General features: G+C 45.2%; 1 protein-coding gene across 1 annotated transcript in view; it reads right to left on the bottom strand.

The window, feature by feature from the left end:
* The window catches only part of LOC311109953 (lipopolysaccharide-responsive and beige-like anchor protein), a gene marked incomplete at its 3' end in the record, with an annotated part of 160,036 nt that overhangs the window by 37,625 nt on the left and 106,452 nt on the right, over positions 1-15,959 (bottom strand). The window contains exons 2-4 of the mRNA XM_084188470.1: positions 4,784-4,870; positions 3,115-3,259; positions 566-666 (exon numbers count right to left, since the gene is read on the bottom strand). Of these exons, the coding sequence (XP_084044596.1) occupies positions 566-666; positions 3,115-3,259; positions 4,784-4,870 (333 nt within the window). The remainder of the gene's footprint in view (positions 1-565; positions 667-3,114; positions 3,260-4,783; positions 4,871-15,959) is intronic.

Raw genomic sequence — 15,959 nt, 5'->3', positions numbered from 1 at the left:
CTAGGCAAGACTGTCCAGGCTGATTTCCCACTGTACTGTAATGACTCCACACTGCTAGGCAAAACTGTCCAGGCTGACTTGGTGGAAAACCACAAAACCCAGGTTGGAAAACAAATTCCTCTTCCACTTTATAACCACTAATGTATCTTATGTATAGATATTATCTTTAACTAATGATAGGATAGTACTATTAATGTTCAGCCAACTGTTAAATGTGTGTGATGTAATCCCAAACACTGATCTAAGATCAGTTTACCCTCTCCTTAATCGTAACCTTACCCAATAGAAGGTAGAATGATAAAACTGGGGTCATAATCAGTGCTAAGAGGCAACTTCCTCCTCAAGTTATTACACATTAATAATGCAGTCATGTTTTTTGGATTAGCCCAATAGACAGCGATGGTGTGTCTGTACTACACAGTGTGATGTATGGTTCCAGAGTACAGAGAGGGTAAAAGGATGTGTACAGGTTACCAGTTGAAGTGTTGCTAGCACATTCCCCATGCTCTCTACAAGACAAATATGACAGGGCGGTACGGTATGAAGGTTAGACTAGTTGTGTTACCCATTGGCCTTTCTCTCCTTGTAGTTTGCTGAAGAACAGCTTCAGCTCCTTGACTGTGATGCTGTAGCTGGCCAGCACTCCTAGCATGTCCACCATCAGGTCTGGAAGACGGAAACACACACAGGTTAAACATACAGTAGTACACACACACACACACACAGGTTAAACATACAGGTTAAATATGACATATGTGAAGAGGGGAAACTGACAAGTTACCACACCCTAACAATAGGCTAGAACAGAGGTTGTCAAGTTACCACACCCTAACAATAGGCTACAACAGAGGTTGTCAAGTTACCACACCCTAACAATAGGCTACAACAGAGGTTGTCAAGTTACCACACCCTAACAATAGGCTAGAACAGAGGTTGTCAAGTTACCACACCCTAACAATAGGCTACAACAGAGGTTGTCAAGTTACCACACCCTAACAATAGGCTAGAACAGAGGTTGTCAAGTTACCACACCCTAACAATAGGCTAGAACAGAGGTTGTCAAGTTACCACACCCTAACAATAGGCTAGAACAGAGGTTGTCAAGTTACCACACCCTAACAATAGGCTACAACAGAGGTTGTCAAGTTACCACACCCTAACAATAGGCTACAACAGAGGTTGTCAAGTTACCACACCCTAACAATAGGCTAGAACAGAGGTTGTCAAGTTACCACACCCTAACAATAGGCTACAACAGAGGTTGTCAAGTTACCACACCCTAACAATAGGCTAGAACAGAGGTTGTCAAGTTACCACACCCTAACAATAGGCTACAACAGAGGTTGTCAAGTTACCACACCCTAACAATAGGCTACAACAGAGGTTGTCAAGTTACCACACCCTAACAATAGGCTACAACAGAGGTTGTCAAGTTACCACACCCTAACAATAGGCTACAACAGAGGTTGTCAAGTTACCACACCCTAACAATAGGCTACAACAGAGGTTGTCAAGTTACCACACCCTAACAATAGGCTACAACAGAGGTTGTCAAGTGAAAGGCAATACACATACAGAGGGATATTCCAGAAACTTTTTTACCTTGTAACATCCTTGTGTAATCTCGTTACTTGGCTAATACAACAATCTATTGATTGATTACAAATATACTTCATACTAAAGAGGACATCGAAAAACACTTAAATCAGATATTCAGCATTTAAAATACTATCCAAATCAAATAGTATTTTGCACATGTTATCGCGGATGTATCGAAATGCTATCCCATTCCCCATCCATGTGCATTGACTAGTGGCTTATATTTCCCAATATTCCCCATCACAATGGGAGATAAGTGTATGGGCCTTTTCCTGTGCAGTATTACAGCAGTAATAGAGTTCAAACCCATGTGTGCTGCTGTAGAGCCTGTATGAAACCAGCCACTCTCCCCCTGGCCTTCAGCCTACAATCAGACACATTACTGGCTAATGCCATGGAGGGCCATTTTCATCTCAGTGAACAGAGAAAGATGTTCTATAGCCTCCCAGAGTGACCTGGAGCATCAGAGGACAGACACACACCAGCCATGGAAGGAGAGGGAGAGAGGCCGTCTGATCTAACAGCCTAATGCCCGTTTCACACAACTGAGCCAAGCCGAGTCAAACCATACTGCAATGGCCTGGTTACACCATAATTGCCGGAGCCGTGCTGAAAGGACGATGTGAAAAGAAAATATCAGTGCAAGTGCAGTCGGTTCGGGTCAGCACATTAGTGTAAAAATGGTTTCTTTGTCTGTCTGTCTGGCCAGGACTACATGTTCATGTTCCCTGGGTTTGTCTGTCTGTCTGGCCTGGCCTGCATGTTCCCTGGGTTTGTCTGTCTGGCCTGCATGTTCATGTCCCCTGGGTTTGTCTGTCTGGCCTGCATGTTCATGTCCCCTGGGTTTGTCTGTCTGGCCTGCATGTTCATGTTCCCTGGGTTTGTCTGTCTGTCTGGCCTGGCCTGCATGTTCATGTTCCCTGGGTTTGTCTGTCTGGCCTGCATGTTCATGTTCCCTGGGTTTGTCTGTCTGTCTGGCCTGGCCTGCATGTTCATGTTCCCTGGGTTTGTCTGTCTGGCCTGCATGTTCATGTTCCCTGGGTTTGTCTGTCTGTCTGGCCTGGCCTGCATGTTCATGTTCCCTGGGTTTGTCTGTCTGGCCTGCATGTTCATGTTCCCTGGGCTAATGGAGGTTTCATTTTGCTAATGATGATCATCCTGCTCTGCCAGGCCAGTCATTGCGCTTAAGAAGAGTTATTTGTCTCATTAGTAACTGGGTGAGAGACTGGTGAGTGATGGAGGCTGGTGATTGTGTCTACTGACTGGTGTGTGAGTCACTACCCTGACTGGGCAGTGGGTTAGTGGGAGGCTGAGTGGTGTTGTCAGGTCTGCACACGCTCCTAATCTAATGATGGTGATGATCATGATGTGTGTGTGTGTGTGTGTGTGTGTGTGTGTGTGTGTGTGTGTGTGTGTGTGTCCGGCCACTGGATAATGATTCTGACTGAGACAATCATCCACACTCATTACTCTGGAGTGAAATGACTTTGGCCTCTGGTGTTACTGTGGCAGTACCTGCGATCATGCTGTCAGTGTGGGCCACGCGGTCCAGGACCAGGTTAATGAGGGCTGTGTCGGTGCAGGCCTGCAGGTTCCTCACGCTCTTCTTCAGGATAGCCGTGAAGATGCTCCACACCTCCGCCTGGCACGTGGGTTCACACTGGGAATCACAGCCATAATAATGATCAGATTTATAAAACAATTTGCCAGATGCTCAAAGAGCTTTACAATTATTCACCGCCAACATGTATCCATAGAAATAGGCATAGAATTACTAGAAAGGGGATCCCCATTCAAGTCAATTGAGACTATGATGGGTGGACTGGAAGAAAATCTATTTCTACAGTGAGGGAAAAAAAGTATTTGATCCCCTGCTGATTTTTGTTGTTTGCCCACTGACAAATTAATGATCAGTCTATAATTTTAATGGTATGTTTATTTGAACAGTTAGAGACAGAATAACAACAACAAAATCCAGAAAAACGCATGTCAAAAATGTTATAAATTGATTTGCATTTTAATGAGGGAAATAAGTATTTGACCCCCTCTCAATCAGAAAGATTTCTGGCTCCCAGGTGTCTTTTATACAGGTAACGAGCTGAGATTAGGAGCACACTCTTAAAGGGAGTGCTCCTAATCTCAGTTTGTTACCTGTATAAAAGACACCTGTCCACAGAAGCAATCAATCAATCAGATTCCAAACTCTCCACCATGGCCAAGACCAAAGAGCACTCCAAGGATGTCAGGGACAAGATTGTAGACCTACATAAGGCTGGAATGGGCTACAAGACCATCGCCAAGCAGCAAGACCATCCCTCGGCCTGGGGCTCCATGCAAGATCTCACCTCGTGGAGTTGCAATGATCATGAGAACGGTGAGGAATCAGCCCAGAACTACGCGGGAGGATCTTGTCAATGATCTCAAGGGGGTGTTTTTCTGCTAAGGGGACAGGACAACTTCACCGCATCAAAGGGACGATGGACGGGGCCATGTACCATCAAATCTTGGGTGAGAACCTCCTTCCCTCAGCCAGGGCATTGAAAATGGGTCGTGGATGGGTATTCCAGCATGACAATGACCCAAAACACACGGCCAAGGCAACAAAGGAGTGGCTCAAGAAGAAGCACATTAAGGTCCTGGAGTGGCCTAGCCAGTCTCCAGACCTTAATCCCATAGAAAATCTGTGGAGGGAGCTGAAGGTTTGAGTTGCCAAACGTCAGCCTCGAAACCTTAATGACTTGGAGAAGATCTGCAAAGAGGAGTGGGACAAAATCCCTCCTGAGATGTGTGCAAACCTGGTGGCCAACTACAAGAAATGTCTGACCTCTGTGATTGCCAACAAGGGTTTTGCCACCAAGTACTAAGTCATGTTTTGCAGAGGGATCAAATACTTATTTCCCTCATTAAAATGCAAATAAATTTATAACATTTTTGACATGCGTTTTTCTGGAATTTTTTGTTGTTATTCTGTCTCTCACTGTTCAAATAAACCTACCATTAAAATGATAGACTGATCATGTCTTTGTCAGTGGGCAAACGTACAAAATCAGCAGGGGATAAAATACTTTTTTCCCCTCACTGTATGTGTGTATCTCTATGTGTGTCCTGCCACAACTCATCCAACATACTCCCTAGATGATATTATAAATATTGTTCTATTTAATCCTGTGTGTGTAGCACCCACCTTGTCCAGCAGCTCCACCATGCACACGATGCTGTCCTGCTCCTGGATAATGAAGTTCATCTCCAGGTCAAACTGGCCCCCCACCAACTAGAGAGAGAGAGAGAGAGGAGGGTAAGATAGAGAATGAGAGAGAGCGAATGAGAGAGAGTGAGAGAGAGAGAATAAGAGAATGAGAGAGAGAGAAAGAGTGAGAAAGAGAGAGAATGAGAGAGAGAGAGAATGAGAGTGAGAAAGAGAGAGAGAGAGAGAATGAGAGTGAGAAAGAGAGAGAGAGAGAGAGAGAGAGAGAATGAGAGTGAGAAAGAGAGAGAGAGAGAGAGAGAGAGAGAGGAGAGAGAGAGAGAGAGGAGAGAGAGAGGAGAGAGAGAGGGAGAGAGAGAGAGAATGAGAGTGAGAAAGAGAGAGAATGAGAGAGAATTTGTAAACCTATGCAATTCAAAAGCACAGAGTCAAAAACAACATCTCTAATGGAATTGGATTAGCATATGCCACAGAGCTTTTCCCTCACACCTATTTATGTCCTTTTTTAGGACATAAAACCCCTGGCACAGATTCCTGGGCCACATCATCTGCATAACCAAATCCATCGACCAAGCCGGACGGTGGATTTCTAAACATCTCCTCCTCTGTGGATCAGGCCTGCTGGACAACTAGATTAGAGGCCTGGGTTGAGTTTAATTCCAAGAAGATTTCCTCTTCCACCTAGCTTCTATCATACTGCTGTTACCTATCCAATCCAGTTGACGTAGATGTGTACAAGGATATGAACAATGTAGCAGGCTGGGTTTCAATACAGAAAGATGCTCCCCTCCCCTCGGCCCTATTTCACCTCAATTCTGTCATATTCTGGAAAGACAAGTGAACAAGGGCACAGCGGAGGATAGTTATTCCTCCCTGAAATGAAACACATCCTGGATGATAAAACCCTGCCTGGACCTGAGCAGAGTATGTGAGCAGAGTTGAGCGGTTGGATATCTTGCTCATGGAATTCCAGGGTCCCGTGTAGCTCAGTTGGTAGAGCATGGCGCTTGCAACGCCAGGGTTGTGGGTTCGTTTCCCACGGGTGGCCAGTATGAAAATGTATGCACTCACTAACTAAGTCGCTCTGGATAAGAGCGTCTGCTAAATGACTAAAATGTCAAATGTAATGGAGACCGCTCCGGCGCTCAACATCCTTTCCAACCGCTCCACTAAGAAACGCTTCTCACTCACAGGAGAAAAAAACTGCCGCTCCAAATTCACTCCATTCATTAACATCACCATTTAACCAACACCCGTTTATTGTTGTGACTACCTGGACCTACCATTTGGATTTGAAGTATTGAAACCAAACCATGTGATTTGAATGAAAATTATTATAATAAACAACAAGAAAAGTTGACTGTAAGAAGTGCAGATCATGTCAAATAGGCTACATGTCATATTAAACAGCATATAAACACTATAAATAGGTCAGGAGCCAGACAGGGAGCCTAAGAAGGAAAAGTAATTATTTAGGCTATATTATTTCTATTATTTCAAGGCAATAGCCTACAACGAAACACATTTTGAAGCATTTGCGAGTGCGAAACACTAGGCTGGCAGGGACATTAAGCTATCAGCATTTAAACAACATTTTGTTGTATTAAATCATTATAGTCTATAAATTGCACATATAGGCTGTGACTTATGTAAAAGTAAATACAAATTCAACGAAAAATGCCTTATTAGGCTCAGTGCCTTGAATTCATTTTTAGAAACCCGAGTTTGGCCAGAGTCTGTGGATTCAGGCTCTTGCCATGGAGCCTGGAGAGCAGGCCAGCAGCGGAGAATACCCTCTCCACGCTTGCAGAGCCACTGGGGATGGTAAACAGCCTTCGGGCCACCCTTGCCAGGCTGGGCAGGATGCGTCGTTTTTTTTCTGTAGGTAGGCCTTAAGGATTTTAGTTTAAATAATCCAATCAAAACAGAAAGCTCCTTGAAAGAGGTAATATGCCAGGCCTATTGGGTCAAAATCAATGATGGCCTATTGTATAGATAATAGAATGAAAATGAACTAAACTTTTAAGAGATCTGATTTTTAGTTTACAAATACTTTGCTACAATGACACACTTAACTAGCTACCCACCTCTTTCCTTTCTTTTAGCATGTGCACGTAGTAAGTACACAATCATGCTTTCGGGATACGTGTCTTTTCAGATTCCACAATGATTATTTAGTTGTGGACACTACATCACCTCTCTTGGTCCTCATCTTTGTAAGTCACCTTCATTTAGCACCTGTGTGTTCTACCAGTTTCTTTATGAAAATATTTAGCGAACTCCATGACAGTAGCTAAAGCAAGGGGCTATAGTAGCACACTACAAATGCATGCTGGGCCGGGCATGCCCCGAGCCTGTGAAGTGAGCGCTACTGGAGCTATCCTGGAGCCAAATTGGAGCGGGCGAGAAGGCCTTTGGGAATCTCCCTCCGCACTCCAGTCAAACTGGGCACGCTCCGCTCCTCGCTCCACTCCGCTCACATACTCTGGTCCGGAGTGAAATCCAGGCTGTAGTCCCTAGCCTCTTTCTGACCTCCGTACTACGCAGACAGACACAATGCAGCAGCAACACAACAGCAAAAGGGCTGGTTGGGTGAGAAGCCTATTTAGAGACTGACTTTAATCTTCTGGAGGTCATGGCAACAACTGGCGCTGGCAGACGTGACATCTTAGTCAGGATTACCCTCCAGCTATGATAACATAGAGACATCATACAGAACTGTCATCTAGGATATGATAAACTTCAGACTCTAGCTAATAGTAAATGCACTTTTTCCCAGTTCCAATTCTATTAGTAGTAGTAGTTGTAGATACTGTATGTTATTTGTCCCATATGGGAAATTGGATTGCAGCATATATAAAAAATAGATATTGCTTTCAAAGGATTAGGCCTATATAACGCAATGTATTTGTTGTAAATGCAATATTTGTAACGAGTACATTCAAAGAAAATAAAGACATATTTTATAGATAGCTGTTCCCTTAGGTGAGTTGTTTAGTCAGTTATGTGTTTCATGTTTGAAACCGTTGCTTTTTAATGTACCTTTCACGCATATTATTCATTTAATCTAGACGGTGCCAGTGTGTTGTGTTTCTCAGTTGCTGTTTGTGCACGCACACACACACACACACACACTATGTGAAAACATGTTTTGCCTCCAAAAACATGAATCGTATTATTTCCACGCCAGCAGGATGTCAATGAATTTATCATGCTACCTTTAGCAGCATTATGGAAAAGGTTATCTACATGGGGGTTTGTGTGTGTGTGTGTGTGTGTGTGTGTGTTTGTGTTGCATGGGGGGGAGGGGGTCTGAGCCCTATAGCTAAGGAAGGAATAATGTTCTTTGTGTCTGGAGATATATTGTACAAGCTATAAATGTCATGATTTGTCATTTATTTAATAGTGGCGATGACATTTCTATGATTGAACCCTGCCTACTACAAAGTGATTAGAAGGAAAATAACACTGCACATGTCAAAATTAATATTGTAAGACGGGGCGCAAGGTGTTGAAGACAAGAAGGGCCTGTCACTGGACGGAAAGCAAAGAGGGATAGCCACCATTTGCTACGAGACAGGCGGTGAGAAGACAATTTGATTGGGCTGAAATGATTTCCTCTAGCTGTGTTTGATGGGAACCTGTCCCATTAAAATGAGTCAAGCAGGATTAACACAAGGGGGGCTGAGGGGGAATCAGGGTAACCCCCTGTCACCATGGACTCCCAAGCCAGGAGATAAAAGCAATGATAACAGAGCTTGCCACTCCGACAAACACAAACACTCACATCATACGTCCAACGATCCCCCACTATCAAACACACACACACACCAAACACATCATTTAGATAGAGCTTCTGTTCCACTCCATGACTCCTCAGAAGTAGGCTCTAAATTGTTTGTAAATCATTTGTTCATAAGAAAGTGATTGCTCCCTTCCATCCTCAACCCTCTCTTCCATTAGCTGTGATGTTCTTTCCTACTTCCCTTCATTCCTCCCGTTGCAGTAGCTGATAAATCACACGGTCATGTCCTCGTCGACTGAATGGACGCCGGCCCGGTAATACATTTGCATTTTAGGGGGGCCCCCCACCCAGACGGCCCCGTGATTGCGTCGGGATTGTGTTAATGGATGTTTTCGACAGCGCTCGCCACGGTAACAGGTGATTTACGAGCCTGACACTCTGGGCGAGTCAGCCATCCGTCAGCGTCAGGTGACAGGGCATGGGAGAGAGGAGGGGGGGGGGGGGTCACGGGAGGGCAAGGCCACAGTGGTGGCAGCACTGGCCTAGAGGGAGGTCAGTGGCAGACTGGCCGTAAAGCATTCTCGACACTTAGTATCAAAGAGTTGTTTACACTCACCCTGCGTGTGTGCGGTGTGTGGTGTGTGTGGTGTGTGTGGTGTGTGTGTGTGGTGTGTGTGTGTGGTGTACGAGAATCGTTTAATTTACTAACTTCAGGGCAGGGTGCATCACTGAGGAGTTTTTAAAAGGATGAAAGCTCTAAGGTTGAGAGGTTGGGATGAGTGTATAATGGTTGAGACCTTAACATGAAATGAGTGCCAGGGCATCTATATTAAAAGCAGCCGTGTGTGTGTACCGGTTGAGTTGTTAATGATGTTCTAGTAGGGTTCAAGCTGAAATAGAGACAGAGACAGTCAGAATGGAGTGATGAGACCCCCAAGAGGAGGAATTTGGGTGAATAAGCAGGTCTATCTACAAGAGAATGTACGAACCTAACCCAACCTCCGCTTTCTCAGGAATTTAACCAGACCTATCTGTATAGTACCATATATTATTGTTTTCAAAAAACAGGTCAGACAGTCATAGATAGTAAAACGTGTTTTAAACGGATAAGCTATTCATAAACCACAGAAGAGTAACGGCCTTCTATGAGCAAGTATTATGATCACTGACCACAATTACACTTCCTTCCACTGAACACCACATAAAAAGATTTTGCACAAATGTAGTTTAATTAAGCAATAAGTCCCGAGGGGGTGTGGTATATGGCCAATATACCACAGCTAAAGGCTGTTCTTATGCACGGCGCAATGCGGAGTGCCTGGATACAGCCCTTAGCCGTGGTATATTGGTGATATACCACAAACCATTAAGGTGCCTTAATGCTATTATAAACTGGTTACCAATGTAATTAGAGCAGCAAAAATAAATGGTTGTCATACCCGTGGTATACGGTCTGATATACCACGGCTGTCAGCCAAATCAGCATGCAGGGCTTGAACCACCCAGTTTATAATTAATAGTATAACCCATTCGCCTAACTTTGAAGTTACGCAAATTATACCGTGCCCATCTTAGAACAAAAGTTTACTGAATTTATAAGTATTTCCTAATTACCATTAATATCTCACTGGCCTTCATATTTGCCCTTCCAGATAAAGCCTTATCATCCTCCAATGCGATGGGGAAGAAATATCCGTAAAGAAAGAATCTCAGCTATTTTTTGTTATATTATACTTAGCAGGGTTTTAATAGGCTTAATTTATAATGTTTAATCATCTTCTGGTGCCCGGCGTTTAATTGAGAAATGCCTACCTCATATCTCGCTGCTGATATTTCAGATTAGAGCTTAAATTATGGCAGTTTAGAATTCAAAATCAGTTATAAATTAATCTATGGGATGTAGCTTTGATTTAGATCAAGTTAAAAGTACTTTGACATTATTTGGATGTCTGGACTGGCAAGAAACATTAAAATCAGAGCAAGCAGCCCACAGCAGAACTGTCACAGAAAATATTAGTTTACAAACTGAGCCTGAAGCAACAGAAAACCTCAGACTGATGAAAGTACTCCAATACAGTCTGCTGCACTTCCTCCTGTGTACCTTGCAACTCACCGTTGGAGTACGAGCACCGCTAGCCTAAATGTGGTGAGCCACACAAAGAACTCAGCAAATCGATTACCTTAATCGATGATGTAATCACCCAGAGTCAGACTATGGCTGCGTCCCAAATGGTACCCTATTCCCCATTTAGTGCACTGTTCAAAAGTAGTGCACTATATAGGGAATAGGGTGCCATTTGGGACGAACACTATAACCTGCAGGAGGCAGGACCATGGGGGAGCTGCCCGCCACTTAGCAGTAAAACTCTCCAAATATCACCTCCTTGCTTCCACTACGGAAGTCTGACTGAGCAGTGATGACAGCATAGAAAGACAAAACAGGGATAAATCAATTGTTGTGGGCACACTTGAATGGCAAAAATCAAATGTTGTGGAAAATGAAAGCTTGAAAAGAGTCGTAAAATCGAGGCCCTCCTATTTCAGTCCTCCAGCAGCCTACCAACTGAATAGTTCATAAAGTAGCCTAGTTTGTAGGGTAATAGATTTTAAACATTAAACATTTAATATCAAGTCAAATATTTCTGCTGACTCATGTTTACCTCAAGTACTGTAGCCGTAAAAGGCTACCTGTTTTCTGTCAACTTCACTCAAAGCAGCACACACACACACACACACACACACACACAGGCCAGCTTTTCATTGGTTTGTTCCGATATTCACACTAGCATAACACTGAAAATGAAGCAATGGGCATCAAAATGGATATTAACCCCTCTCTCAAACTGCACAGAAATGGTGAATCATAGGAGTGAGGGATTGTTCTCTCCAGAGAGCCTGTGTATGTAGTGCTGTGAAGGTCATGTGGCCAGACCAGACAGGCAGGGAGGGACACAGCAGCAACAGCCTTCCTCTATCTCTCTAACCGCCCTCACATCACATCTCTAACTGCTCTCTCATCATCTCTCATCACCTCTCTAACTGCTCTATCATCACCTCTCTAACTGCTCTCTCATCATCTCTCATCACCTCTCTAACTGCTCTCTCATCACATCTAACTGCTCTCTCATCACATCTCTAACTGCTCTCTCATCACATCTCTAATTGCTCTCTCATCACATCTAACTGCTCTATCATCACCTCTCTAACTGCTCTCTCATCATCACCTCTCTAACTGCCCTATCATCACCCCTCTAACTGCTCTATCATCACCTCTCTAACCGCCCTCACATCACATCTCTAACTGCTCTCTCATCATCTCTCATCACCTCTCTAACTGCTCTATCATCACCTCTCTAACTGCTCTCTCATCATCACCTCTCTAACTGCCCTATCATCACCTCTCTAACTGCTCTATCATCACCTCTCTAACTGCTCTCTCATCATCTCTCATCACCTCTCTAACTGCTCTCTCATCATCTCTCTAACTGCTCTCTCATCATCTCTCATCACCTCTCTAACTGCTCTCTCATCACCTCTCTAACTGCTCTCTCATCACCTCTCTAACTGCTCTCTCATCATCTCTCATCACCTCTCTAACTGCTCTCTCATCACCTCTCTAACTGCTCTCTCATCACCTCTCTAACTGCTCTCTCATCACCTCTAACTGCTCTCTCATCACATCTCTAACTGCTCTCTCATCACCTCTAACTGCTCTCTCATCACCTCTAACTGCTCTCTCATCACATCTCTAACTGCTCTCTCATCTCTCATCTCTCATCACCTCTCTAACTGCTCTCTCATCACATCTCTAACTGCTCTCTCATCACCTCTAACTGCTCTCTCATCACCTCTAACTGCTCTCTCATCACATCTCTAACTGCTCTCTCATCTCTCATCTCTCATCACCTCTCTAACTGCTCTATCACCTCTCTAACTGCTCTCTCATCACATCTAACTACTCTCTCATCACCTCTCTAACTGCTCTCTCATCACATCTCTAACTGCTCTCTCATCACATCTCTAACTGCTCTCTCATCACATCTCTAACTGCTCTCTCATCACATCTCTAATTGCTCTCTCATCACATCTCTAATTGCTCTCTCATCACATCTAACTACTCTCTCATCACCTCTCTAACTGCTCTCTCATCACCTCTAACTGCTCTCTCTTTCTTGTTCTCCATCCAAGTCTCTCTCTCTCTCTAACCACTGTCTTTGTTCCAGGAGTCACCAGATCCCCTGCTGCGTAACCTAGCCTCCTAGCATGGCTGTTCACTCCCGAGGCCAGTCTGAATTAATCATGGGTGAACACATGCACAACAGCAGAGCAGAGCACAAACAACCTATCTCCATGGAACTCGTGGAATTAGGTGGGGGAATTGTAGGGGTAAACGGCAGTAGGAAAACACCAGGGACAATATTCACAGTAGAAGTGCTGATCTAGGAACAGTTCTGCCTTTCAGATAATAATGAATAAGACCGGAATGAATAAGACTTGATCATAGGCCAACACTTCTACTCTGAGAATCTTTGTGAATACAGGCCCAGAGGTATAAATGCCTTACTAGGCTAATTGCAGTGGTCCCCAGTTATTAGAAGTCTACCCTACACCACCAGAATTCCCAGGGAATAGAACAGGGCTAGTTAGGGCTACTGATTGGCGGGAGTGTGCCAGTGAGCAACCATCAGGTTTAGATAGAACCAGTAGAGATCACAGAGGGTTGTCAGAGAGTTCCCAGGGGGCAGGAGAGGAGTACATGGGGATAGGATCAAAAGCAGCCATGGACGCCATCATGTGATGCAGGGGAAGATCAGAGCCAGTAACAAATGATGGGTTTGTACCACAGGGGAAATTGCTCTCTTCAGATGACCAGTAGTAGACACAGTGATGTGAAGCCAGGCTAGTCATATACAGGACTACTGTTGCTTGTTCTTCTCAGTCTGACTGTGTGTGTGTGTATTTGTATTTATTATGGATCCCCATTAGTTCCTGCCAAGGCAGCAGCTACTCTTCCTGGGGTCCAGCAACGTAAGACAGTTACATACTGTTTAAAATACTACATGACTTTACATTTCATAACTCCTTACCCAACACATTCAGTGTGTTCCCTCAGGCCACCACTCCATATTTACAATACAACATCCACATGTGTAAAGTGCGTGTCTTATCATGTGTATGTGTATCTGTGCCTGTGTGCCTCTTCACAGTCCCCACTGTTCCATAAGGTGTATTTTTATCTGTTATTTAAATCTGATTCTACTGCTTGCATCAGTTACCTGATGTGGAATAGAGTTCCATGTTGTCATGGCTCTATGTAGTACTGTGTGCATTCCATAGTCTGTTCTTGATTGTGAAGAGACCTTTGGTGGCATGTGTTGTGGGGTATGCATGGGTGTCCAAGCCATGTGCTAGTAGTTTAAACACAGACACCTCTGTGCATTCAGCATGTCAACACTTCTTACAAACACAAGTAATGATGAAGTCAATCTCTCCTCCACTTTGAGCCATGAGAGATTTACATGCATATTATTAATGTTAGCTCTCCGTGTACATTTAAGGGCCAGCCGTGCTGCCCTGTTCTGAGCCAATTGTAATTTTCTGAGGTCCCTCTTTGTGGCACCTGACCACACGACTGAACAGTAGTCCAGGTGCGACAAAACCTGTAGGACCTGCCTTGTTGATAGTGTTGTTAAAAAGGCAGAGCAGCGCTTTATTATGGACAGAACTCTCCCCATCTTAGCTACTGTTGTATCAACATGTTTTGACCATGACAGTTTACAATCCAAGGTTACTCAAAGCAGTTTATTCACCTTAACTTGCTCATTTTCCACATTATTTGTAACAAGACTTAGTTAAGGTTTATGGTTTAGTGAATGGTGTCCTAAATACAATGCTTTTCGTTTTTTGAAATATTTAGGACTAACTTATTCCTTGCCACCCATTCTGTGTGTGTTTCCATCATCTCCATTATTAAAGATTCTCTTCCTCTCCTCTCCTAATGAAATCACAATTCATTCTACGGGGGGAATCCTTTGAATTAAAAGTAATTTGCCTGAACGAGGCACTGAGACAAAGGAATCAAAGCGGAGACAGCCCCTGACAAATCTATAGGCGTGTTTGCCGCCATGTCTGAGGGTCCAACGTTGTGCAAATCACTCTGAATCGCATCTCTCAGTACAATGTGCATACATCTCACACCTGACATCATGGTGTTAGCTGCTGCGGGTGGTAGAGGAACCGTCCTAAAGGGAGGACAGGACGTCTGACAGTGGCTGTGTGGGTCGTAGAGGAACCAGCCTAAAGGGAGGACAGGACGTCTGACAGTGGCTGTGTGGGTCGTAGAGGAACTGGCCCAAAGGGAGGACAGGACGTCTGACAGTGGCTGTGTGGGTCGTAGAGGAACCGGCCTAAAGGGAGGACAGGACGTCTGACAGTGGCTGTGTGGGTCGTAGAGGAACCGGCCCAAAGGGAGGACAGGACGTCTGACAGTGGCTGTGTGGGTCGTAGAGGAACCGGCCTAAAGGGAGGACAGGACGTCTGACAGTGGCTGTGTGGGTCGTAGAGGAACCGGCCCAAAGGGAGGACAGGACGTCTGACAGTGGCTGTGTGGGTCGTAGAGGAACCGGCCTAAAGGGAGGACAGGACGTCTGACAGTGGCTGTGTGGGTCGTAGAGGAACCGGCCTAAAGGGAGGACAGGACGTCTGACAGTGGCTGTGTGGGTCGTAGAGGAACCGGCCTAAAGGGAGGACAGGACGTCTGACAGTGGCTGTGTGGGTCGTAGAGGAACCGGCCTAAAGGGAGGACAGGACGTCTGACAGTGGCTGTGTGGGTCGTAGAGGAACCGGCCTAAAGGGAGGACAGGACGTCTGACAGTGGCTGTGTGGGTCGTAGAGGAACCGGCCTAAAGGGAGGACAGGACGTCTGACAGTGGCTGTGTGGGTCGTAGAGGAACCGGCCTAAAGGGAGGACAGGACGTCTGACAGTGGCTGTGTGGGTCGTAGAGGAACCGGCCCAAAGGGAGGACAGGACGTCTGACAGTGGCTGTGTGGGTCGTAGAGGAACCGGCCTAAAGGGAGGACAGGACGTCTGACAGTGGCTGTGTGGGTCGTAGAGGAACCGGCCTAAAGGGAGGACAGGACGTCTGACAGTGGCTGTGTGGGTCGTAGAGGAACCGGCCTAAAGGGAGGACAGGACGTCTGACAGTGGCTGTGTGGGTCGTAGAGGAACCGGCCTAAAGGGAGGACAGGACGTCTGACAGTGGCTGTGTGGGTCGTAGAGGAACCGGCCTAAAGGGAGGACAGGACGTCTGACAGTGGCTGTGTGGGTCGTAGAGGAACCGGCCTAAAGGGAGGACAGGACGTCTGACAGTGGCTGTGTACCAAATGGCACCCTATTCCCGAAGGACTTAG

Source organism: Coregonus lavaretus, assembly GCF_964263955.1.
Source record: "Coregonus lavaretus genome assembly, contig: SUPER_35_unloc_1, whole genome shotgun sequence".
NCBI classification, from domain to species: Eukaryota; Metazoa; Chordata; class Actinopteri; order Salmoniformes; family Salmonidae; genus Coregonus; species Coregonus lavaretus.
This window is presented reverse-complemented; position numbering and strand designations above follow the sequence as displayed.